This window comes from Coptis chinensis, chromosome 4, assembly GCF_015680905.1.
Source record: "Coptis chinensis isolate HL-2020 chromosome 4, ASM1568090v1, whole genome shotgun sequence".
In the NCBI taxonomy this organism is placed as follows: Eukaryota; Viridiplantae; Streptophyta; class Magnoliopsida; order Ranunculales; family Ranunculaceae; genus Coptis; species Coptis chinensis.
The window spans coordinates 104,220,288-104,243,361 of NC_141459.1; the positions used below are offsets into that span (position 1 = coordinate 104,220,288).

Here is a 23,074-nt window from a genome sequence, read left to right on the forward strand (position 1 = left end):
AGAATATACACTCACAAACTAATATGTGAGCTTTCTTCTGTTCGAGAGATAAAGAATGGGCATCGAAAGTACCTTTTTAGTAAGAGACAAACAGTGCATGAGATATCCTTTTAAGAAGGTTCAAAATCTGGAAGGTGTGAAAAGTACCTTGTTGTTTATGATTTCCTTTACTGGTTATCAAACCATGAGATGGAACCAATTTACCGTTCTTAGTAAGAGACAAAGACCATGCTTTTAACCGTCTCTGGCACTAACAGTTACCTTGTAAAGGTTTCTAAACCGTCTCTTGCCAATAGGTGTGGTACCGCTTCCAAGTGTGTTTCTTCAAACATCCCACCTTTTTGAAGTTCTTTTTTATAAAACATATCGCCAATTTTTGGTAGGAGATGTAACCACCATTTCAATATAAAAAATATAAGTTCTTCAAATTGAGGGTTATGTAGGCCATAGGATGTAACCACCATATACACGCACATATGAGCACTTTCAATAAAATATTTAAAAAAATAAAACCATTTAAAAAAAAATGGCAGCAACATACTTTCTTTGTTTATGTTAGTTATTGGTTCCGTTTTACACAGAGACAAGAAGACTTCAAGTCTTGAACCGTACCTTATTTACTAACATGTGGCTTTCATATTTCCAAATCGAAAACATTTACCTTAACATTTACTAATGCATGTTACTGAAACAATGCATGGCTAGTGAACGTGACTGTTGTTGAAGTCGTAATCAATGACACCTATACATCATCATTTAATGTACTTTCTGTTATTACACATGTCATCCATGGTGTAATCAATGGTGTTTCATGTAGTGTATGTGTACTGTTCATATTAAATATATGAACAAGGTCCCGAAAACATACCTGACTTACTGAATTGTACTAGTATTTACCTGTAGACATTTTCATATTGTCTCACACCAATAAAGATTGTTAGTGCATTAACAATAAGTATAATAACCAAAATTCCATCCAAGAAAAAGGATATGTCTTAAGTTTGTAGGAAACTTATTCCAAAAAATATATTTATTGTTAAGTAAATAAGAAATCAAATTGATATAACAAATATATCATGAACAAACCTTTAATTTCAACAAACAAACAAACATTTTAGTTCAACGAATGAAATTAATTTACCAATGATTGAATCCAAGCCTAGTGATGATCACTATGTCCTTAAGACAGATTTTTCCCCTCACGGTGCTTGAAGGTTGATGGGAAACTGTCTCCCAAGATAGAACGGATTTTCTTCTATAGAAAGCTAGCACTTCAATTCTATAGAATCAGCGAACATAACATAGTATTTGACTAAGAATAGAGGGAGAAGAGAAAGATCAGAACTTTGTGTGATCTGGTGTGTCTTTCTCTCCAAATTCATCCACTATTTATAGGTGAGTGGTGCCTCTTCGAAACAACACAGTGACTCTTGGGAAAAAGTAAGCAACTCTTTGAAAAGTCACATGTTTCGAAAGGACACACCATTTCGGCATAAATAACTGTTTCAAACCAGTGTCTATTTCGAAAGGTCACACCTTTTCGGCATGATGCACTGTTTTGAACTAGTGCACATTTTGAAAAGTCGCACCTTTCCGGTATAATGCACTGTTTCGAACCAGTGCACCATTTCAAAAAGGTTTTTCTCACTCTACGTACTATTTCAAAAGAAACCCATTTTATCTCAAGTGAGTTAACTTGGGAGATAGATTACTCATTTATATCTCAATGGATTTGTGCAAATCCATTTTTCTAACAAGAACAATTAACATAAAATCCGAAATTGGATGCAACTGCATTGAACTAACCTCAAAGAATAATTATAAGAAAACCAAAAACTAGATGCAACTTCATTAAACTAAAATCATAGATTAACTAAATTAAATAAGAAATTAGATACAAATACATTGAAATAACCTAAAAAAAAAGTTAACTGGAAATCAGAAGTCGGATGTAACTGCATCGCACTAACCTTAAAGCATAAATGTCCATTTTTTAAGCCTTCTCACATGAGTAATTACGAGTAATTAGGATCCCAAAACGAAAGTGAGTTTATAAAAATATACTTTAACATATATGCAAATTGTATATAAATTGTAAACTATCAAACAAACCTAGAAAAACAATTAATGGGAAATCAGAAACTAGATGCAGATGTATTGAACTAACCTCAAAGAGTAATTAACGGGAGATTGGAACCTGGATACAAATGCAATGAACTAATCTCAAATACTAATTAACTAAACATCGAAAATTGGATGCAACTGTACTGAATTAACCTTATTGAATAACTAACGAGAAATCATAAAGTGGATGCAATTGCACTGAACTAACCTCAAATAATAATTAACAGAAAATCGAAAACTTAATGCAACTGCATTAAACTAACCCCAAAGAATAAATAATGAGAATTTGGAAACTGGATGCAACGTACGACATTAAACTAACCTCAAAGAATAATTAATGGAACATCAGAAATTTGATGCAAATGCATTGAACTAATAACCCTAAAACATATTTGTATTATATGTAGGGGGAATAAATGTCTCAACAAATGTAGTTTTGCATTTTAAGTAGCGTTTATCAAAATTCTTTTATTGTGATTGGGAATGCCTTGTTATTCAAGTAACTTCAATATTATCTTCGCCACATTGGGCATTCTCACAAAACTTCAATCAAACTTTTATTGTTAAACCTAACAATAAAAGAAGACGATGAGTTTTATCAAGGTTTGATGCTTCCTTTTTATAGAGAGTGGTGCAAAAAATTTAAATGAGTAATTAATATAATTTTCATATCTCATAGTTATGTATGGTTGCGAATATTTTTTAGAATAATTTAATATAATGACACCCGTTCGTAGGACACGTTCATAAGATAAATCTTTTCAAGTGGGAGTAGTGTATTCTTTGAGGATATATAAACAATCAATCTATTATAGTGATTTGTACACATTAATACGTAAGCTGAGCGGTGATGATTTACCGCTAAATCACCATAAATATAATAAAACTATTATACAAGCTAATCGAGTTTAAGATAATTCCATTTGAAAATTACGAATTAATATCCTAAACCACAAACTTAAGAGGCTATCTCAATTTGAACCTTTAGTTTCCAAGTACTTATGCACCATAATCGCTTCTCATTAATAAATTTCGGTTTATTTTCAATAAAAATATATTCTGATTCGAAAATTTATTGCCGCTAAATCACCATAAATCTAAGAAAACTATTATACAAGCTAGATCGAGTTTAAGATAATTCTATTTGAAAATTATGGATTAATATCCTAAATCACAAAGTGAAGAGGCTATCTCAATTTGATCTCATAGTTTCCAAGTACTTATGCACCATAATCGCTACTCATTAACGTATTTCGGTTTATTTTCAATAAAAATATATTCTAATTAAAAATTTGTGTATGACATTTTGTAAAGCCTTTTCAGCACACAAAATATTTAATAGATCCCGGGCGTATGCCCAGGTCCAAAATCTAGTCTATATACTAAAGCAGAGACCTCTAATGAAGGATTTTCTCTCTCCTATATGACACTCTAATATGAGAGTTAGTTTTTTCTCTATCCTATGTTGCACTCTAACATGAAAGATAGTTTTTTTATAATAGCCTACAATCCCACGTACATGGAACCTCTTTGGAGAGTTTGAGTGTATTTCTAATTATTATATTTGGAGAGTTTGAGTGTATTTCCAATTCTTATATATTTGATCAATTAAAAAAAATTACTAAAAAATAGGTGATTTGTAAAAAGTAATTTCCTATTACGAATCAAACACTTTTAGTGTTCTAATTCTTATATATTTGATTAAATAAAAAAAATTGCAAAAAAATAGGTGATTTGTATAAACTAATTCCCTATTACAAATCATATAATTTTAGTGTCTATGATAAAGCACCGACTTATTTCGAATATATCCTTCAACAAGACCTCAAAACATAGTTAAAAACAATTATACGAAAAATAATATCACAAAATATATAATAGAAAATGAAAAAAAAAAAAAAAAAAAAAAAAACAAAGCAATAATGACAACTATTTTAAAAAACATATAATACTGAATGAAACTAATTTCAAAAAACAATTAATGGGGAACGAAAGCTGGATGCATTATATGGAACTAACTTCAAATAATATTTAACGGGAAATTAGAAACTGGATGCAAATGCAAGCATTAAATTAATCTTAAAAAGCAATTAATATAAAATTGGAATATGGATACAACCTCATTAAACTAACCTTAAAGAATAATTAACGGAAAATAAAAAATTGGATGCAAATACATCAAACTAACATAAAAGGATAATTGTCAGAAAATCGGAAACTAGATGCAAATACATTGAGCTAACCCTCAAAGATTAAATTAACTGGAAATCAGAAACTTGATGCAACTACATTGAACTAACCTCAAAGAAAAATTAATTATAAATTGGAAACATGATGCAAATGCGTGGAACTAATCTTAAAAAATAATTAACGGGAAATCGGAAACCGGATACCGGATGCAACTGCACTGAACTAATCTCAAAAAATAAATTTGATGTAAATACATTGAACTAACCTCAAGAAATAATTAATGGGAAATCAGAAACTGGATGCAAATTCATTGAACTAACCTCAAACAATAATTAACGGGAAATCAGAAACTGTATGCAAATGCAACTTTATTAAATAATAAACAAGAAATCGAAAACTGGATGCAAATGCATTAAACTAATCTCACAGAATAATTAACGACAAATCAGAAACTGGATGCAAATGCATTGAACTGACCTCAAAGAACAATTAACAAGAAATTGGAAATTGGATGCAAATGTATTAAACTAATCGAAAAGAATAATTACCGGGAAATCAGAAACTGGATGCAACTGTATTGAACTGATCTCAAAAAATAAATAATGGGAATTGGAAATTGGATGTAATTGTATTGAACTAAGCTCAAAATATAAATAAAGATAAATCAGAAACTGGATGTAAATGCATTGAACTAATCTCAAAACATAGTTGGGTTATATGTTGTGGAAATGTCTCGATAATTATAGTTTTGCATTTAAAATTGTGTTTATCTTATCTATTTTCGCCTGATTGGGAACTCCTTGCTATTTAAGTAGCTTCAATATATATGAACTTCAACTTATTAGGCAATCTTACAAAACTTCAATCAAACTTCTATTATTAAATAACAAAATAAAGTTGAAGGGTTTTATCAAAGGCGAGTTCTTTTTTTTTTTTAATGGAGAGTGAGGTTTTCACTTTATAAGAAATTTAGTTGAGTGATCAATATAATATTAATATATAATAGTTATGTATATTTGCAAATATTTTTCAGAATAATTAATATAACAACACCCGTTCGTAAATAATTTTTGGAGATTCAACATAGTGAGTCATGCATAATTTAAAGAATAATTAATGGAAAATCGGAACTGGATAATCTTCGATGATCCCATATAGTAAATCAAGCATAATTTACTTTTTATGTTATGTTTGCAAGGACACTACAGATGGATTAGTAGAAGTTGGTATTGTAGGAACCGTTATGGTTTCACCGAATGATTTACTAACCGCGAAAACCCATGCGTAGCATAATAAGAGGTTCTCACGGTTTGGTTAGAAATTCATAACTTTAGATCGGCTAACATAACTCTGAGAATACAATATATATGAATCAGCAACCTTTTGATCTTCTATTGTATTCCTATTCTTAGATTGGACGTTGTGTGGGCAACGATCTACCAACCCTTTTCTTTCTCTCTTTCCTTGCCTTTTTTTTCAATCAAATAAATAGTGAATTCGGCCAAGAGAGAAGGGTTTCTATTTATAGGCTACAATAGGGACCATGAGGAGAAATTAGGTTTGGGCCTCCTAACGGGCTTGGGCTTCCCATGTTCGCCCAGAACACACGGCCCAAGTCCGTCAACAAATGGCTTATTCCATTAAAGGCCATTGTTGCACTACCGCCCTAATCCCAAATTACGTGTTACATTTATGGGCTCCATATTATATGCTTGTTGATCTCCCCGTGTTTAAGATATCGAATGCCTGTTGATTAAGTCAAGTTACTGACAACTACATTAATCAACTTCTTATGTCCTTGAGTAGTACCACTCAACCTCATTGTCATGTTAGATTAAATCCACCTGCAGAGTTTACGTGACAATCCTTATGAGCTCCTCAAGGGGACATCATCAGCCCGACTTTCTGCGGGTCACGAATTCATTCTATAATCAACAACACACTTTACATACAATATCATTACCCAATCCATCGAGTTTGTTGATTCACAAATGAATCTCACTCATTGATGATTTAAAGCAATGTACAATGCACGTAAGTGCCCGTTATTATATCCAGATTAAGAGGACAAGCATCCATAATAACAAAGGTGTTTGTTTTTTTATATAGTCCGTATAAAGATAAACAACCTCACTTGGTCCTGTTCAATACACACAAAATGTACTAGTGTAATCCTACTGTCAAGATAGACTAATATCATATTATACTACAACCGTACCAATGGTTTGTCCAAATCCATCTAGGTTGTGGACGTTTACTTATACTTTATAAGGTACTGATGATATGATCTTCTGTGTGTCACCACACACCATATCATCTATAACATAAAGTATTAGACACATGCATATAACTAATAACATATATAATATGCATAACATTTGCCCATATGATTCTCATTGAAAATATAAAGAATTTGAGTTAATACAAAAGTAATGTTTTTAATATATAACCCTATCAGGTATTACACACCACATTGGATAATTAAAATGAAATCGAAAACTGGATTCAAATACATAATTGAGCTCAAGCACTACTAAAAAAAATGACATATTATGACGCTTGTTTTTTATCTATCTTGACGGCTTTGTTAAAAACCGTCAAGATAGGTGTTTTAGTAATATTTTTATGATGGCTATTGCAACATTATGTTATGTATGACACAAAGCGTCAAAAAAAAAATAAATAATAAATTTATGAAGAAAATATAATAAATTTTGGCGGCTGCAACATTATGTTATGTATGATTCAAAGAAAATATAATAAATTTTATGACGTCAAGAAAATTCATGATATGATAGTGTTTCTAAAACACTCAAATTAGCAATAGTTAAAACTGTGAACCTTCTCAAAAAAAATTGGGCACCAGCTGGGTTGGACCATTTTTACTTTCACTTAAACCATCAACAACTTAACAAATAAAAATGGCATTCAATTAAGATATGGTAGCCATTAGGGAGACTCCACTTATTTAGACTCCAATCTCACTCCAAATCTATACCGTTAGATTCTATTAGCATCTACGGTTACATTATTATTTCCGCGCCTTCTCTATAAGCTTGGAGGGAGATTGTCAATCTCTGATGTTAGCTCTAAAAGCTTGTAATAGTTCTCTATTATGGTGGACTCCTTTTTTGTTTTTTTGCATATCTTGGCCCTAGTTACAGGGCTAGATAAGCATGTTTTTTCTTGGGTTAGTCGTATTGGGAATGGTTTTGCTCATGGTCTGGCTTCATGGGCTTCAAAACAGATTCCTAGTAGACACCGTCCTTGTAATCTTGACTATGTAAACTCTATTTTTAGTCTTTAAATATAATAGGGGGATGGGTTATAGTATATATATATATATATATATATATATATATTTCCACACCTTCTACAAATCCTAAAAGAGTATTTTCGGTAGATAGATTCGGTTGAGAAAATTAAAACTTACGAGACAAAGAAAAACCCTAAACCTTTCTTCTCCATCCTCCCTCAACGCCGCACAGTGAGTCTATGGTTACTTATTGAACCGAAGTTCTATATTATTTTTATCTCATCTGAAAAAATCATTTTTTAATGTTTTTTTTTTTTTTTTTTTTCGCTATTGTTTTATGTTTCATCAAATATGATGGTTCAATTGATGGCATACGTATTGCACGCAAGTGTAATACCTGGAATTTATGAAGCTATGAGTTTTGCAGAGATGCTCAAGTAAGTCTTATTTTGATTTTTTTTTTATTAAGCAGTGATTTCTGTTTTTTAATTATTATTGGTTATTCGTTCCTTTATCTTAATAATGCATAAATTTTGGATATCAGTTACTTGAAATTTAGATAAGGAAGTGAATGGTGTTTGAATTCCTTAGTGGTTTCTAATTAATGAGAAAAGTTAAGGTATATAGAAGAGTGAGACGTCCTAGTCTTCAATGTCCTAAAGTAGATTCTATTGCTGTCCAATATGGGGATTCCTCAATTCCTCAATTGTGCACCTCCGTGCATTACAACTCTGAAACCCTTTTTATGGTTTGCTCTGACAAAGCACTTAATCGTTTAGTAGGATACTGAGTTGAAAGTGATTTTGGTAGTTTAACTATCTAAGAAGACACAATACTGATGGCTGGTGCGTGGCTTGGATTCTCTGGAAAACTTCCAAGTTCCATCCATATTATTATTTTGTAAAGAACAAGTGAGTTATTATTGTCACTAACATAATTTTAAACTAGTTTTGTAAGTGATTTTCTCGATAGGTTGACTTTAATTATACGAATGCACTAGAGAAACTTATTGATAAAGAGTACTTAGCTTCCCCATCTTGAATTATTGTAGCATGTTGTGCCTTTTTTTTTGCGAACCCTAACTGTTGCACCTTTTTTTTTCTTCGTCTCATTGGTTTCTCGCATTCTCACTTCTTCACTTCTTCGAGCTGCGCTTAAACTTGTTTGAGAAGGGATCAGTCTGATTACTACTACAACAAAGGTTTCTAAAATCTAAAAGTAAGTTTTTTTTTTTTTGTTTATATCTTTTTTCAACACTTGGGTATAAAACATCAAAAAGTTACATTGTTTCAACATTTATGTCAATGGCTTGTTTAGATGTGGCTTGGCCTTGACTTGACTTTGTTATGTTTGTTTATCTTGTTGACCATTTTTTTTTTTTGCCTGAATGATTTAGGTACACCAGTAGCATCCTGAATGTCAATTTAGTTTGTTAATATGACATAATTTTTTTTATATTGGTATATATCATAAAGTTTTTATACTAGTCTTAGCGTTTGAAATTTGGTGCAGGTCCACTTGAAACCAAGTTAGCAATGGTTGCATATCTTGGTGAGCTGGTTCTTAGAAATGATGTAAAGGTTGTTGTTGCTAGAAGGGTGGGTTCTTCACTGGTGAACGTCATGAGAAATGGCAACATGCAGTCAAGAGAAGCTGCACTGAAGGCTTTGAATTAGATATCATCTTCTGATGCCAGTGCAAAGGTGTTAATAGAAGTAGGGATTCTGCCCCCACTTGTCAAGGACTTTTTCACTATTGGTGCAAATTAGCTTCCCACGCGGCTGAAAGAGGTCTCTGCAACAATCCTTGCTACTCTTCTCTTGTAGAAGTCGTTATATGATTATATTTTTAGTTTACTTATTAAACAAACTAGCATATTCTTCTTTATATTGTTTTTTAGGTTATATGTTAGGAGTAATTAACGGAAAATCAGAAATTTTATGCAAATGCAATAAACTAAACTCAAAAAATAACTAACTAGAAATCAAAAACTGGGTGCAATTGCATTAAACTAACGTCAAATAATAACTAACGGGAAATTAGAAATTGGATGCAAATTCTTGAAAAATATTTAACGGAAATCGGAAATGGTATGTAAATACATCAAACAAATCTCAAATAATAATTAATGGGAAACCGGAAACTTGTTGCAAATCCATTGAAATAAACTCAAAAAATAATTAATAGAAAATCAAAAATCGAATGCAACTGCATTGAACTAATCTCATATAATATTTGATGGGAAATCGAAAACTAAATGCAAATGCATTGAAATAATTTCAAAGAATAATTAACGGAAAATCAGAAACCGGATATAATTGCATCGAACTAACCTCAAAGCATAAATAATCAAAAACTAGATGCAGATGTATTGAACTAACCTTAAAGAGTTATTAACGGGAAATCGGAAACTGGATCCAAATGCAATGAACTAATTTCAAAGACTAATTAACGAAACATTGAAAAATTGATGAAACTGCACTGAACTAACCTAAATGAATAATTAACGGGAAATTATAAATTTGATGTAACTACATTGAACTAACCTCAAAAAATAATTAACGGAAAATCGGAAACTTGATGCAAATGCATTGAACTAACCTCAAAGAACAATTAACATAAAATCGGAAATTAGATGCAACTGCATTGAACTAACCTCAAAGAATAATTAACGGAAAACCAAAAACTGGATGCAAATCCATTAAACTAAAATCAGAGATTAACTAACGGGAAATCATAAATTGCAATTGAGCAATATTTCTGTGGTGGTTGTCTTTGTCGACCAGTAGAGAAGCTGCATCATATCGGTAATGGCGAATTATTTAAAAGTTTATAAACTTCTAAGCTCTAGAAACTGAACATAAAGCATCTTACAAGAGGAAAGTGAAGTTACAATCTGAAGCAAAAAGTCTCTAAAAATCTGCTTTGTTACTGGTTCTTCTGGACTAGAACTTCCTTGACAATTTTTTCAAAATTCAGGTAGGAAGTTCCACCTGGTTTTGTTGAGTCTTCCGCACTCTTCTTCCACTCAATTGCCTTTTTCTTCATCCCTTTACCCTTCTCACCTTCCACAAATTCTCTCAGAATTCTCTCTACATCATCTCTATTTACATTCTTATCAATCTCCATGCCAATTTCCCAATGAACACAAGCATAGCGAGAGTTAGTCGTCTGGTCACCAAAGCCAGGCCAACAGATAACTGGAACCCCACAACACAAAGTATCCATAGTAGAGTTCCATCCAGAATGTGTTAAAAACCCGCCAATGGAACCGTGGCTAAGGACTTCTTCTTGTGGACACCAACCTGATATCATGCTCCTCTCCAGAGTCTCTGCTGTAAACTCTGGTGGCAAAACCGCACCCTCACCTACCACTAGATCAGGTCTAATGACCCATAAGAAAGGGTGCTTGCAGTTAGCTAACCCCCAAGCAAATTCAGTGAGTTGCTGTGTAGTCAATATTGTGAGACTACCGAAATTTACATAAACAACTGATTTTGGTTGTTTTGAGTCGAGCCATTTGAGGCAATCTCTGTCTTCCTTCAATAGATTTGATTGGAAAGATTTTAGCTGGTTGTTTGGCAGTTGTTGTTCAAACAACTGTAGAGGACCTATTGAGTAAATAGGGAGTAGTAGAGACTTCATTGAATCTACAACCTCGGTTTCAAAGGCATCGAACGTGTTGATTATAATCGCAGTAGCCTTGGAGGCTCTTTGCACATTTCGGATACCATTATTGTTCAGGAGTTCATTGCCATCCCAAAAAAAACTCGGAAGATCTTTGAGTCGGATATTCTTGATTCCTGGGATGATATCAATAGGCATGTCGAGATACCCGTTTGTTCTTTCACCTTCTATATGAGTCGTGCGTAAGGAAAACAAGAAGATATTAGCTTTGATTTGAATAAATTTAGGCAAGTTGAAAAAAATTACCAAGCAAAGAAGACGAATATATACAGTACATATACCTTCCGGTGGGATTAGAATCTTTTCGACAAGAAGATCAGAATGAAGATAGCACCACAAGACAGAGGCACTCATTGGCCACAATGCAACTCCTGGAATGCTCAGTTTTTCTGCTGCTTCTAGTGTGAAGCTCATAAAAGTGTCCGCAACAATGCAAGAAACTAGTGGATCCTCAGAAAATGTTGACGCTTCATTAAGCTTCGCAATAAGACTAAGAAAGGGGACTAATAAATTCTTATCAATAGAGTCACAGAATGCTTGGACGACGTCTTGGGTTGCATTGACATCAGTTGGAGGTAGACCACCTGGGATGGTTTCAAATCGAAAATTAGGCAAGCCCTTGAGCGAATCCCGGTCTCTTGATTCAAGTAACCTTAAATGGATGAACTCAGTGTTAACAAATGTGATGTGAAATCCTTTGGAATGGAGAAGTTTTGCCAATTTAAGCATTGGCGTAATATGACCCTGGAAAGGATAAGGTATGCAAACAGCATGAGGCTTCTTAGCTACTGAAGAAGGCTCCATCTGTTCCTTCCCTGCTGTGTCCAGCGACAGCCATTTTATACTTCAAAAATCTCCACATGCCCAAACCTACTTTTTCCTCCTATTTAAAATCTAATGAAAATGACATCTCTCAAAAATGTTATTGAGGGGGATAAAATAAATTAGATTATGTTATGAATTGCTTGCTGCTTTACGTCAAGAAAGCAATATATGCATTGTGAGTGAGTAATATTCACATCCAATAATATCAGGTCCAGCATATTTTATGATATGTAAACAAACTCAAAATCGTTAGGACATTTATAAGTTTTGGATTAGGCTAATTTTTTGTAGATATAATCTTATAACTAATCTAAACATTGTCACAAATAATCAAAAAAATCAAAAATTTCTAAACTTGCCAAATATAGTATCAAAAATGGTGAAAATGAACGGTTTACAATTAGCCAAATTTTGTAAATTGTTAACTACATTTTGGCAAGTTTAAAATTTTTTGATTTTTTTAATTATTTGTGACAATGTTTAGAATAGTTAGGAGATTATATCTACAAAAAATTAGCCTAATCCAAAACTTATAAATGTCCTAACGATTTTGAGTTTGTTTACATATTAAGATAAAATATGTCCATATAACTCCTCCCAAAATGAAAATACATCAGAACTTTAATAGATAGCCTCACAAGTCACAGGCCTAATCTACCCGTCCATATTATTTTTATACACAGAACACAGCCTTAATACACATGCACCGACATTTAAGTATGTAACTCAAAGGCTTGATTGTATATATATATCTTAAAGCAGGGTAAGGAAAAAACACTTTCAAAATGAAAAAAATAATTGTATGATTAATGAGGTAGACAGTTGAAAGACTGGAACATGCGTATGGAAGAAATATGATATGACAAAATCAAGTTTGAAATAAAAACTGCGAGTTTATATGTTTTTATCATTACGATGGTCTTGAGATCTTTGGTGTGTGAGAATTACCAATGCACACACCAGCCACAAAAACATTTAACTAAATTCATTATTAGAAGATCGATCTTGTCAGATCGAACGAACTAATTACAAGAATTTAATGATTAATCCGACGCTAAATTTAGCTATTGGCACTTTGGATTATACCCAGGGCCCCCAAAATAAAAATGTGTACCCCATCCATCACTATAAAAAGTTTTGATGTCGTAACAATTGGGGTTCGCGGCAGCAGTTGAGATGTGCTGGGCTGAGCTGAGGTTGTTATCGGCATCAACAACTTCAAGGTTCCGAAAGAAACTGGACTGCCCAAACCCATCTTGGGCAAAATGGCCAGAACCCATTTGAGTGGATGTGTGTTTGCCATTGGACCGCGAGTTCACCACCTCACCACCCCACTCAACCGAGGTTGCGTGATCTGCTAAACGCGTAAAAAGCTCTGCTGGCCAATATCCAATAACTGTGTCATCCAATGCCAGCCACCAACATCCTTGTTTTGGATCCTGTAATGTAGCTAGCGTTTCAAAATTGCTCAAAAATTCTTTGATGCTGCGCATAGAATTAAGATCGACAAACCTTCCAAATGAGAATGGTGATATCATATTGATTGCTTGAGACAGATGAGACGGGAGATATAGCAGCTCCAATAGCAATCTTGTTGTTGGTCTGTACGAAAGCAGCACAAAGAAGGTTGTAGCAGCCCGTCGCTTGGTATGCATCACGCTGTAATATAACAGATATCTTATTAGCTTATTATAACTTAATCGACTAACAAATAACTCTGAACCTAAAAGAAATGCGAGCGGAACATTTTACAGTGCACACTCGCAAAAAGTGCATATTTTGAAAAAGTTCACCCAAAATTCCAGTACTGTTTTCCCTATAGCTAAAAAGATGCGTACGTGGGACAATGACCCCCTTCCCCACCTAGGCCTAAGTAAACCTTTATGAGCAAGAACACCATTAACGTTTGAAACATTCCTCAGTAGTAGTCAAACTTGTTTGCGACACAAAATACTCCATTACTCTGTGCACTTGCATGTCATGTAAGTTTAACTATCTATTATATAATTTCCGGCTTTTATTCGCGTCTGTCTCATATACTGAAAATGCACAAAGTGTTCTACTGAACGTTGTAACCAGATACTTGGGCAAGGTCACCTGATTCTTCAAAATAAAATATCAAGTAGAGGAAGAGAGCTCACCGTCCAATATGTAAATAATCTTGGTCTACTGTCCCCATAAAGATGCGGATAGGCCTGACAAAGAAGAATCACAACTTCAAAATATGTTCTTAAATTGAATCTTTTCACATTTCAAGGTTCAATAATTTTAGTACTTTTCATTGACTTTCAAACATGAGATAATGGGTCAATATATATGTAATAGCTATCGAGGCAAACGAGATGAAATAGAAGAAGTTAAGAACCTGCCAACCAGCTTCTATGGTGTTGAGACCTGAGTCATTAAAAGATCCAGAGATAATCCAAATCTGTGAAAGACTAAACTCCTTCACCACTTCTACTTTTGGATCCCATACATTTATTGCAGCCTTTGCTCCATATATTTCTTGCGATCTTCCCGTGTGTGCAAATGCATGCTACTAACACATACACAATCAAGTGCAGAAGATAGAAAAAATTAATAAGAAACTCAAAGCTTGATAAAAAGAACAAAGTTTAACAGTTACATCAAGTGAAAACTATACGTACTGGTGTTCTGAGTTTTATGTAATGGCTCTAGGTCACTAGGTAACTGAATATACAGTCGTCCAACCTCTTTTTGTAAACACTATTTGAGTTTGATATATTCGATTTAACCATCTCTTCTACTAACCCACAGTGTCCATTATCTTACATATTATGGATAGGTGGGATAGAGTCTTTCCAAGGGCAGCTCAAGGCAATCGGGGGCTAAGTAAAGTTTTGACATGGGCCTTCTAGTATTAATATATACCAATAAATTTGTTATATTTTATGGATTTGTTTACGTTATTTCATATGAATGCAAGCCTTAATTTAACAAAGAATTTAGACGATAACAATTATTGTAAAAATTGATCCCAACCTTTTTTTTTTTTTCTTGGATAGCCATCTCATAAATTTGAAACTTCAATAAATTTATTTAACAAAGAAATGCACAAGAGAAGACAAAAGAAGACAAAAGAAGGATAGAGGTAAGATTGAAGTGTTGGCTTCAATGTCTTATATTTGATTATTTGTTATAGAGTGATGAAGAACTGGAAGAGTCTCAAGAGCAACTCTAGCGCCAATGATAGAAAACATTAGAGCTCGAGCAGCTAGCTGGGCTAGGAAGATGTTGTCTTTCAAGGGACGGGTGGTACTAGCAAGACATGTATTGGGCAGCATCCCTATATACAACATGGCCTTGTCCACAAGCTGTGATTCGAGAGTGCGAAACTATTATCATAAACTTTGTGTGGTCTGGTAGCCCGTTGAGCAAGAAACTTATGACTCTGGCATGGGAGAAAACTTGCAAACCCTTGGAAGAAAGTGGGCTTGGGCTTCGTAGGCTAAAGGACATCAATCTCTCCATGATCATGAAGATGACATGGAGCTTTCTTAATGAAGACAATGACTGGGCTAATTTTATGAGGGGGAAATACACAACAAGGAATGGTGATTGGTCCTCAAGTAAGTTATCCACTGTTTGGACTGGAGTAAAGTGGGCTCTAAAGGAAATGAAAGTCCATACTGGTTGGTGCATTGGCAATGGTCGCCACATTCGATTGTGGAAGGATAATTGGCTTGGGAATAAAGCCATTTGTGATATAATAGAAGATATGCTACCTCCTTTTGGGCAGATAAGAATGCAAAACTCAGTGATTGCATTAATGGACCAGTGGAGCTTCTCACCCGACATGATCATGGTCCTCAACAGACTAGGCTTTCAAGTCAATCATCTCCCTCAACCATGTCCAGAAATTATAGATTCAATGATATGGCAACCTTCCACCAACGGCAACTTCAAGGTCTGCACAACCTTTGAAGCAATCAGAAAGAAAATGCCTAAGCCCCCTTGGGCACAATTTCTATAGAAGTCAAAAATTCAACCAAAGATAGCAGGGGTGGGCTGGAAAATCTTACAGGGTGTCATGCACACGGATGATAATCTAAGAGTAAGAAACTTCAAGCTTGCTTCAAGGTGCTACCTATGTCAAAAAAATGAGGAGTCAAAGAGGCATATTATTTTTACATGTCCATTTGCCTTCAAACAGTGGAATCATTTGAAAGACATCTTTCAGATTAATGGGGACGTCTCCAACTTTCAAGATCTCACTAATGTCTGCAAAAACTGGAGCACATTACTAAAGGACATTTGGCCTGCCGCTGCTATCTCATGCATGGCATCTTTCTGGAAAGCGAGGAACAAAGTTGTTTATGATGGGGGAACGACTCCAAGTCATGTCAAGGTTTGGTCCCAAATAAAATTGGCAATTCACTCAACCTACAACTCTTCTGAAGGTCACATGAGTAACTTTTGCCAAGATCTTGCTACTCTCCACATATTAGGACTTCAATCTCAATCAAGAAAGGCTCCAAAGATACATGAATGTTACTGGCTCTTCCCCCTCCTCCAAACATTTTGAAAGCAAACACAGATGGCTCGAGTAGAGGAAATCCTGGGCTGGCAGGGTGGGGAGTTATATTCAGGGACAACAATGGGGTGGTACACGGTACTCTGATAGGAGGACTATTGTGTACATGTTATGCCACAGAATGCAAGGCAATTGTTGAATGCGTAACAAAGGCAATAATAGAGCTCGGCTGGACCAGGCTTTGGATTCAAACATACTACTCTTCAGCGGCAGCAGCTTTCAACACAAATTAAGTCCATTGGCAGTGCAGGGCTGCTTTGGGAACAAGCACGACACAAAATGGAGTGGCTTCTCATTTCATCTACATGGCGAGAAACGAATTTCTCAGCCAACTCTTGTGCTAGGAAAGGAGCTTCATTACCCAAAGGGGTAAAACAATGGTGGAACTCTCGAGCAGACTTTATCTCGAGGATCGAAGACCCTAACTCTACATACTTCATATTTGATTCTTAAAATGTATTGAGGGGACTTGCACAGTAGTGCCTCCACTCTATATGATATAAGATCTCCGATCACTTGTAATTGTTCTTGTAACCCCACTTTTTGCTTAATACAAGTTACCTTTAGCAAAAAAAAAAAAAGATGAAGAACTTTAATAAATTATAGAGGTGCGTATGTTTTTTTTTTGTTAAAGAAGCGAAAACGTGAGGGAAACATATGGGTTTAATGTGATTTTTAAATAAAAAACAATAATGACGTTTTTTTTTTTAAATAAAAACAATAATGGGTTGTTTTTTGGGGGTTTTGGGGGTGGGGGGTAATAAAACAATCATGTGGGTTAGAGCCAACCCTCCAAAAAAAAAAAATATCCAAAATATATATATATATATATTTTTGGATATTGGGGGGTTGTCTAAGGGGAGGGATTGGGTTGGGGTTGAAGGCCATCATGTTATGGGGTAGAGCCAACCCTCCAAAAAAAAATCCAATATCCATCGGTCAAGCTACTTCAAGTGAAAGAAAAAATTGATCTCATAGCCGTTGGATATTGGATCGGGGTATGTCTAAAAAGCCCCTGTGGATATGATTATATGATCATGGTAATTATATTGAGGTTTTCATATAGACACCACTGATTTTACCAAGGACACCACACACTAACCACAAAACAAACGGATCCTAGAATTAGGACGAAAAAGAATAATATTTTAAAATAGTTTATTAATAATCAAAACATAATTTTTCTTTTACGAAATTTCCTAATATTGAAAATCAAATAATAATGATTTATAAAATTTATCACCAATTGAAGATACTCATTGATTGATTTATTTTATTTTAAAAAAATGATTGAATTATAAAATTTATTAAAATTTGAAAGAACCCTAACACGAAAACAAATAAACATTCTCATAATAATTTACGAATCAAATCCATAATCTTTTCTCTACATTAATACAATTGAAATCAAAACAAAAAAATTAATGAAATTATTCAATCATACATTTGAATATACTCCCATTCGTTCAATTTTATGGAAAATGATTAAAATTTTAAATTTTGTTAACATTGAAAATAAAAGAGGCATTCTTTTTGGTTTGCTGTTGAACATACAGTCATACATGTCAGCGTACAAGGAGAACCAGAAATCACATACCTCATGGGCATTGCCACTACCCACATCTGGTGCATCAACACGTCTATCAAGATGAAGCCTAGTTGGTTTTTTGCCATAATGATACAAAGACTTTGCTCTCAAAACATCATGCACTGAGCTTCTTCTTATTGGAACCGTCCCTTTTGGACACATATCACCACGTTGATGCCACACTTGCCATGCATGTTCACTCCCATTGTAATTTTTTATTTCATTTTCTTCATTCCTCACTTTAAATCTCGGCCTTTCTGATGGCACCCTCTGATAATCACATAAATTAAATCATTTACAAATCATAAAAATATGAGTAAACTAAGACTACAGAAAATAGGATTACAGCAGTGAATAGCGTGGCCGTATTTGATCTTTCACAATGAACTTGCCCCTTCATAATATTGCCAGTGTGAGCTAGTTTGTTGTGGTGGATCTTTATATGCTTCATTCTTTTCTATCATACAAATATTGTTCGTTCCTTTTTTTTAGAGATGAGAGAGACACACACAAAGAAGAAGAAGATGAGAGTTCTCTAGCTAATTACCTGGATCCTGTGGTTCCTTAGAAGAGGGTGATCAAAAGCTGGTTGTTCGTGTCTGCGAACACAATCTATTATATCTCCATCTGGGCTCTATACAGATCAATGAAATATAAGAAATAATAACCACATGAAGAAACACAAGAGCGAACCATTAACCATGAATGATATGATCACCCGGAAAATAAAATTCGATCATCACATGCAATATATACCTCAATGGTCTTAATCGCTGGTTTGTTAATTTTGTTCAAGTGTCTTTGAATCCTTTCAAGTCTCAAGCTACTTACTCTCTTATGATTAGTGTAATTCAAAGCCAACACTACTGTACAACCTTTAAAGAAAACTATGAAAACAATGCACATGACTACAATAACAGAGAAAGAAGAGTCTCTCCTTGTTGTCCTTAATGTTACCATATTATATTCAGTGCGGCTAAGAAAATCTGAGATGTCTACAACACCATTACTAGTATATATAAGAACATAACAAAGAGGAGGGCAGCGGAACCAGGATTTTAGGTCAGGGAAGGTGCTACTTTAGGAAGTTCTTTCTAAAGAAAGAAATACATGCCTAGGAAATTTTTGTTTAAATAAAGAAATCAATCTCTCCATGATTTTAGGTCAGGGAAGGTGCTACTTTAGGAAATTCTTTCTAAAGAAAGAAATACATGCCTAGGAAATATTTGTTTAAATAAAGAAATCAATCTGTCCCATTACTTTCTACAAGAAAGATGGCCCAATTTAGATTCAAAACAACTCTAGAGAATAGGGTTTTGTGATAATCACTCTCAAGCCCATTTTCATCCTCGAAACAACTCACGAATTCAATTTTTTATTTTAATAACCCTCAAGGACAAATTAAGTTGGTCTGGCCTATTATAATTTTATTAAATATCACTTTTACCCTTTTGTGTATTAATATATAAATAAAAGATGTTTTCAAAATTAGAAATCAACAACGCGCTTTGGTTTTAGGAAGATTTCAATTGATTACTTCTTCTTCCTCAACTGAAAATCGAGTGATTTCCTCAACTGAAAGTTTCAATCCATAGCTTCTTCTTCTTGCTGTCTAAAAAGGTTTATACAAACTTTGTATTTTATAACAATGCTATTATGTGTTTATAGCAATTTGAAATCTTCTATTGATTTTGTTTTGAAATCATCTATTGTTTATAGCAATGCTATTATGTGTTGTAATGATGTCTAAAAAAGTTAGTTTTTATATCATGTTTTGTTTGTTCATTTTCTAGATCAGATCTGTGATTTTGAGATATAATTTGTTTGTATGAAGTTTGTTTTGAAAAAGATGTTTTATGCACTTTTCTTAATTGAACTTTAGGTTTTGATTTTATTTTTTGCTATGAGGTGGAGGAGAAGAGAACAAACACCGATGATGAGAAACCAGACATCTAAAAACTTAAGACAAAGAATACTAGGAAAGGGAAGGTGGTGGGCAAGAATATAAAGAAATATGTAAAAAGGAAAAAGCTAATAAGGAAGATGAGAAGGAAGATGAGGAAGAGGGGAAAGAGAATGTGAAAGGTAGCACAGTAGCACCTGTGCAACTACGAAGTACTTTATCACATATGATAAGTTTGGTACAAAAACTCAAAGAAGTGGGAATTCCAAAAAAACATGTTGATGAAATGAAGAAGACATCATTCTGGTTTATGTTTGATGCATTATACAACAGTGAGATTGTTGAAGAAAACAAATTCAATCCAAACAAAGAAATATTCTATCTCTTCGACAATTTCAAATCAGGACCTGAGGAGGCATTTGAGATTGGTAAAAGAATGGTGAAACTAACTGTAGAGGAGGTTAGTCTCATGTTTGGGCTGCCTATCACAGAGACGTTGATGTAGTTAAATAGGACTGTTGGAGATGATGAAAAGAAAACCATATTCATTAAAAAGTACATTGGTGATGCCAACACCAGGTATTCCAAGTCTTATGTGTTGAATATGGCATAATGAGGACTTTGGCAACCAGTGATGAGCAATCTTCAGTTGAAGATTTTTCAAGACTGATGTCGCTTTTCATGTTGATTACATGTTTCTTCAGCAATATTGCCAATGACAAAGCATCATGGCCATTGATCAAGACTGTTGACAGCTTGGATACACTTAGAAATCTGTCTTGGCCAACTGCCATACACAAAGAGCTAATTGCTACTACCAGAGAATACAAAGAAGCCAAAAACAGACGATCAATGGATGCACTATAATGTTTTTGATATATTTCTTTAACTCAATATCTTTAATTTATAGTTGTTTGTCTGTTTTTGTAACAATTGGTGGGTATGAACAATCATTGTTCATACATGGATCAATCAATGTTCAATGTTATTGTACATTCATACATATTTGTGGGTATGAACAATAAATGTTCATAACTATATTGTGGGTATGAACACTTAATGTTCATATCTATTATTAGTGTATGAACATTGATTGGTTTAATGTTTTAGTTTATTGGTGTGTGAACTAATATGGCTTTTGTCACATGCGTTGTAGTTTTGGTTATGTGAGCACTCTGTAGTCATCAAGAAGGTAGAGAACCATGAAACCGAATTCCCGAGGTGTGCAAGGTGGAATTTGAATACCTTGCTTGATGCATTTCGAAAGACACCAATCATAGAAATAGCTGTAAGTCAGATCATTGTTAATGTTGAAGCAGCAATGGAGGCTGAAAGCACTTTACTTCATGACATGTACAGTGAGTTAGTCACAAATGAGGAAGTAACAAACGATGAAGTAACAGTCCAATCTAATACAAAAGACATTGATGCAGTGATACTGGAGAATAAAGAACTAACGGAGAAAGTCATCGAGCTTGAAAAGAAACTTCTATATTCCAGAGATGAAGTTGAAAAGTTAAAGGAAAAGTTGAAGGATTCCCTACCTAAAGAAGTCACGGATGTAGTCCACCCGGCTAAAGTGTAGCAGGGGAATCCTGGTGAAGTCACGGATGTAGTAGTCCACCCAGATGAAGTGCGTTACAGCACTGGAATCCTGATGAAGTCACGGATGTAGTTGATCAGCTCCCAAATGTGCGTTTTATTACTCGTATATTGCTTCATTACAATCCTTCTTACGCTTAACGAAAAGACAACCCATAGTTTTTACTGTCTTTTTCAGGTTGAGTATTTCAGACCACTTATCATAAAAGCTGCGTCTTAGCACCAAAAGGAGCTTTAATCATACTTATTATGAAGACCAGTAGCTGCTGTGGAAAAGTGCTAAAAAAGGTCAAAGTCCTCAAATCAGAAGGCCAATGATGGAGGCCTTTATCTCAAATTATGAAGACTTATCCATAAACCTACCTTGGTCAAGAAAGCACCAAAAAGCAAAAGCAAAAGCAAAAGTGAAAGGGTGAGGTGTCTAGTTTGTAATAGAGAAGGACAAATCTGTAAATGGCAAAAGTAGGGGTATATAAGCAAAAAGCAAGGGAGAGAGAACTCATCCATTGTCTTAGGATCCAAACCATTTTGTTTGTTTAATTTCTTGTCTTGTTTTTCAATTTATGTTTTTATTTTTCTTGTTGTTTTATTTCCTTTTCAATCAATTTGTTATTTCCTTTTTCTTTGTTTCAATCAACTTGTTATTTACTTTTCTTTGTTTCAATCTTCAATCTTATTTGCTTGCTTTCATTTCAATGTTTTAATCAATCTTTCCTTTATGTTTTCAATGTCTTTTCAATACTACAATCAAAGCTTTCAAGTTTCCTTAGCTTAGAACCATTCTAAACTTACAAGAGTCTACCTTTCTTCTTCATATATCTCCCTCACTCAACTCTAAATAATTTAGGATGAACCTCAACTTCTAAAACATAACTCTTTTGAAGTATACTCACTACAATCTAAAACTTCAAATGGTGCCGTCGTCATGGATTGAAGGAGTGAGAGTGATTGGTTGAGAATATAAGAAGGGAGCATCATTCTCATCTCTCCATTTATATTTTTTTTCAATTTTTCGTCATTTTTATTTTATTGTTTCTCTATATTGAGATACTTTTTTTTACAAATCAGGTTGCGGGACAACAAAGCTGGAGATGAGGAGCTAATCAAACAGGCAAAAGACGACAGCCATCCACCGGCGCAGGCGTGGTGAGGGCGACCGCCCGAGCACCTCTTCAGAAGTGTGTCCGATTTTTTTATAGTCCAGTTCATTTGCGACACAGAGTTGTACTCCGAGCCTGAATTTTGTAATATAGTAGGAGAAAACAGTGGAACTTGTTTGTAATAGTTAGTGATAAAAATAAAAACGAAAAAAGAAAAAAGAAAAAATTGGTCTTTGATTGATTT

General features: G+C 34.0%; 2 protein-coding genes across 3 annotated transcripts; both read right to left on the minus strand.

Moving 5' to 3' along the window:
• Nucleotides 1–10,210: 10,210 nt before the first annotated feature.
• Nucleotides 10,211–12,076, minus strand: LOC147506516 ((R)-mandelonitrile beta-glucosyltransferase-like). 2 transcript variants are annotated; one of them, XM_086604266.1, is made up of 2 exons: nt 11,539–12,076; nt 10,211–11,421 (listed from the first exon to the last, which is right to left on the minus strand). In XM_086604266.1, the coding sequence occupies exons 1-2, from the start codon at nt 12,059–12,061 to the stop codon at nt 10,499–10,501; spliced, it is 1,446 nt and encodes a 481-aa protein (XP_086460392.1). In that variant the 5' UTR covers nt 12,062–12,076; the 3' UTR covers nt 10,211–10,498. The 2 variants fall into 2 exon arrangements, with proteins under 2 accessions (XP_086460392.1, XP_086460391.1); XM_086604265.1 differs by having other exon boundaries at nt 10,211–11,424.
• Nucleotides 12,077–12,990: 914 nt separating this feature from the next.
• LOC147506517 (protein neprosin-like) lies at nt 12,991–19,185 on the minus strand. Its single transcript, XM_086605782.1, has 7 exons — nt 18,982–19,185; nt 18,773–18,859; nt 18,235–18,495; nt 14,448–14,618; nt 14,224–14,277; nt 13,595–13,741; nt 12,991–13,521 (listed from the first exon to the last, which is right to left on the minus strand). Exons 1-7 carry the CDS (start codon nt 19,183–19,185, stop codon nt 13,147–13,149), a joined length of 1,299 nt encoding a protein of 432 aa, XP_086461908.1. The 3' UTR covers nt 12,991–13,146.
• Nucleotides 19,186–23,074: the final 3,889 nt, after the last annotated feature.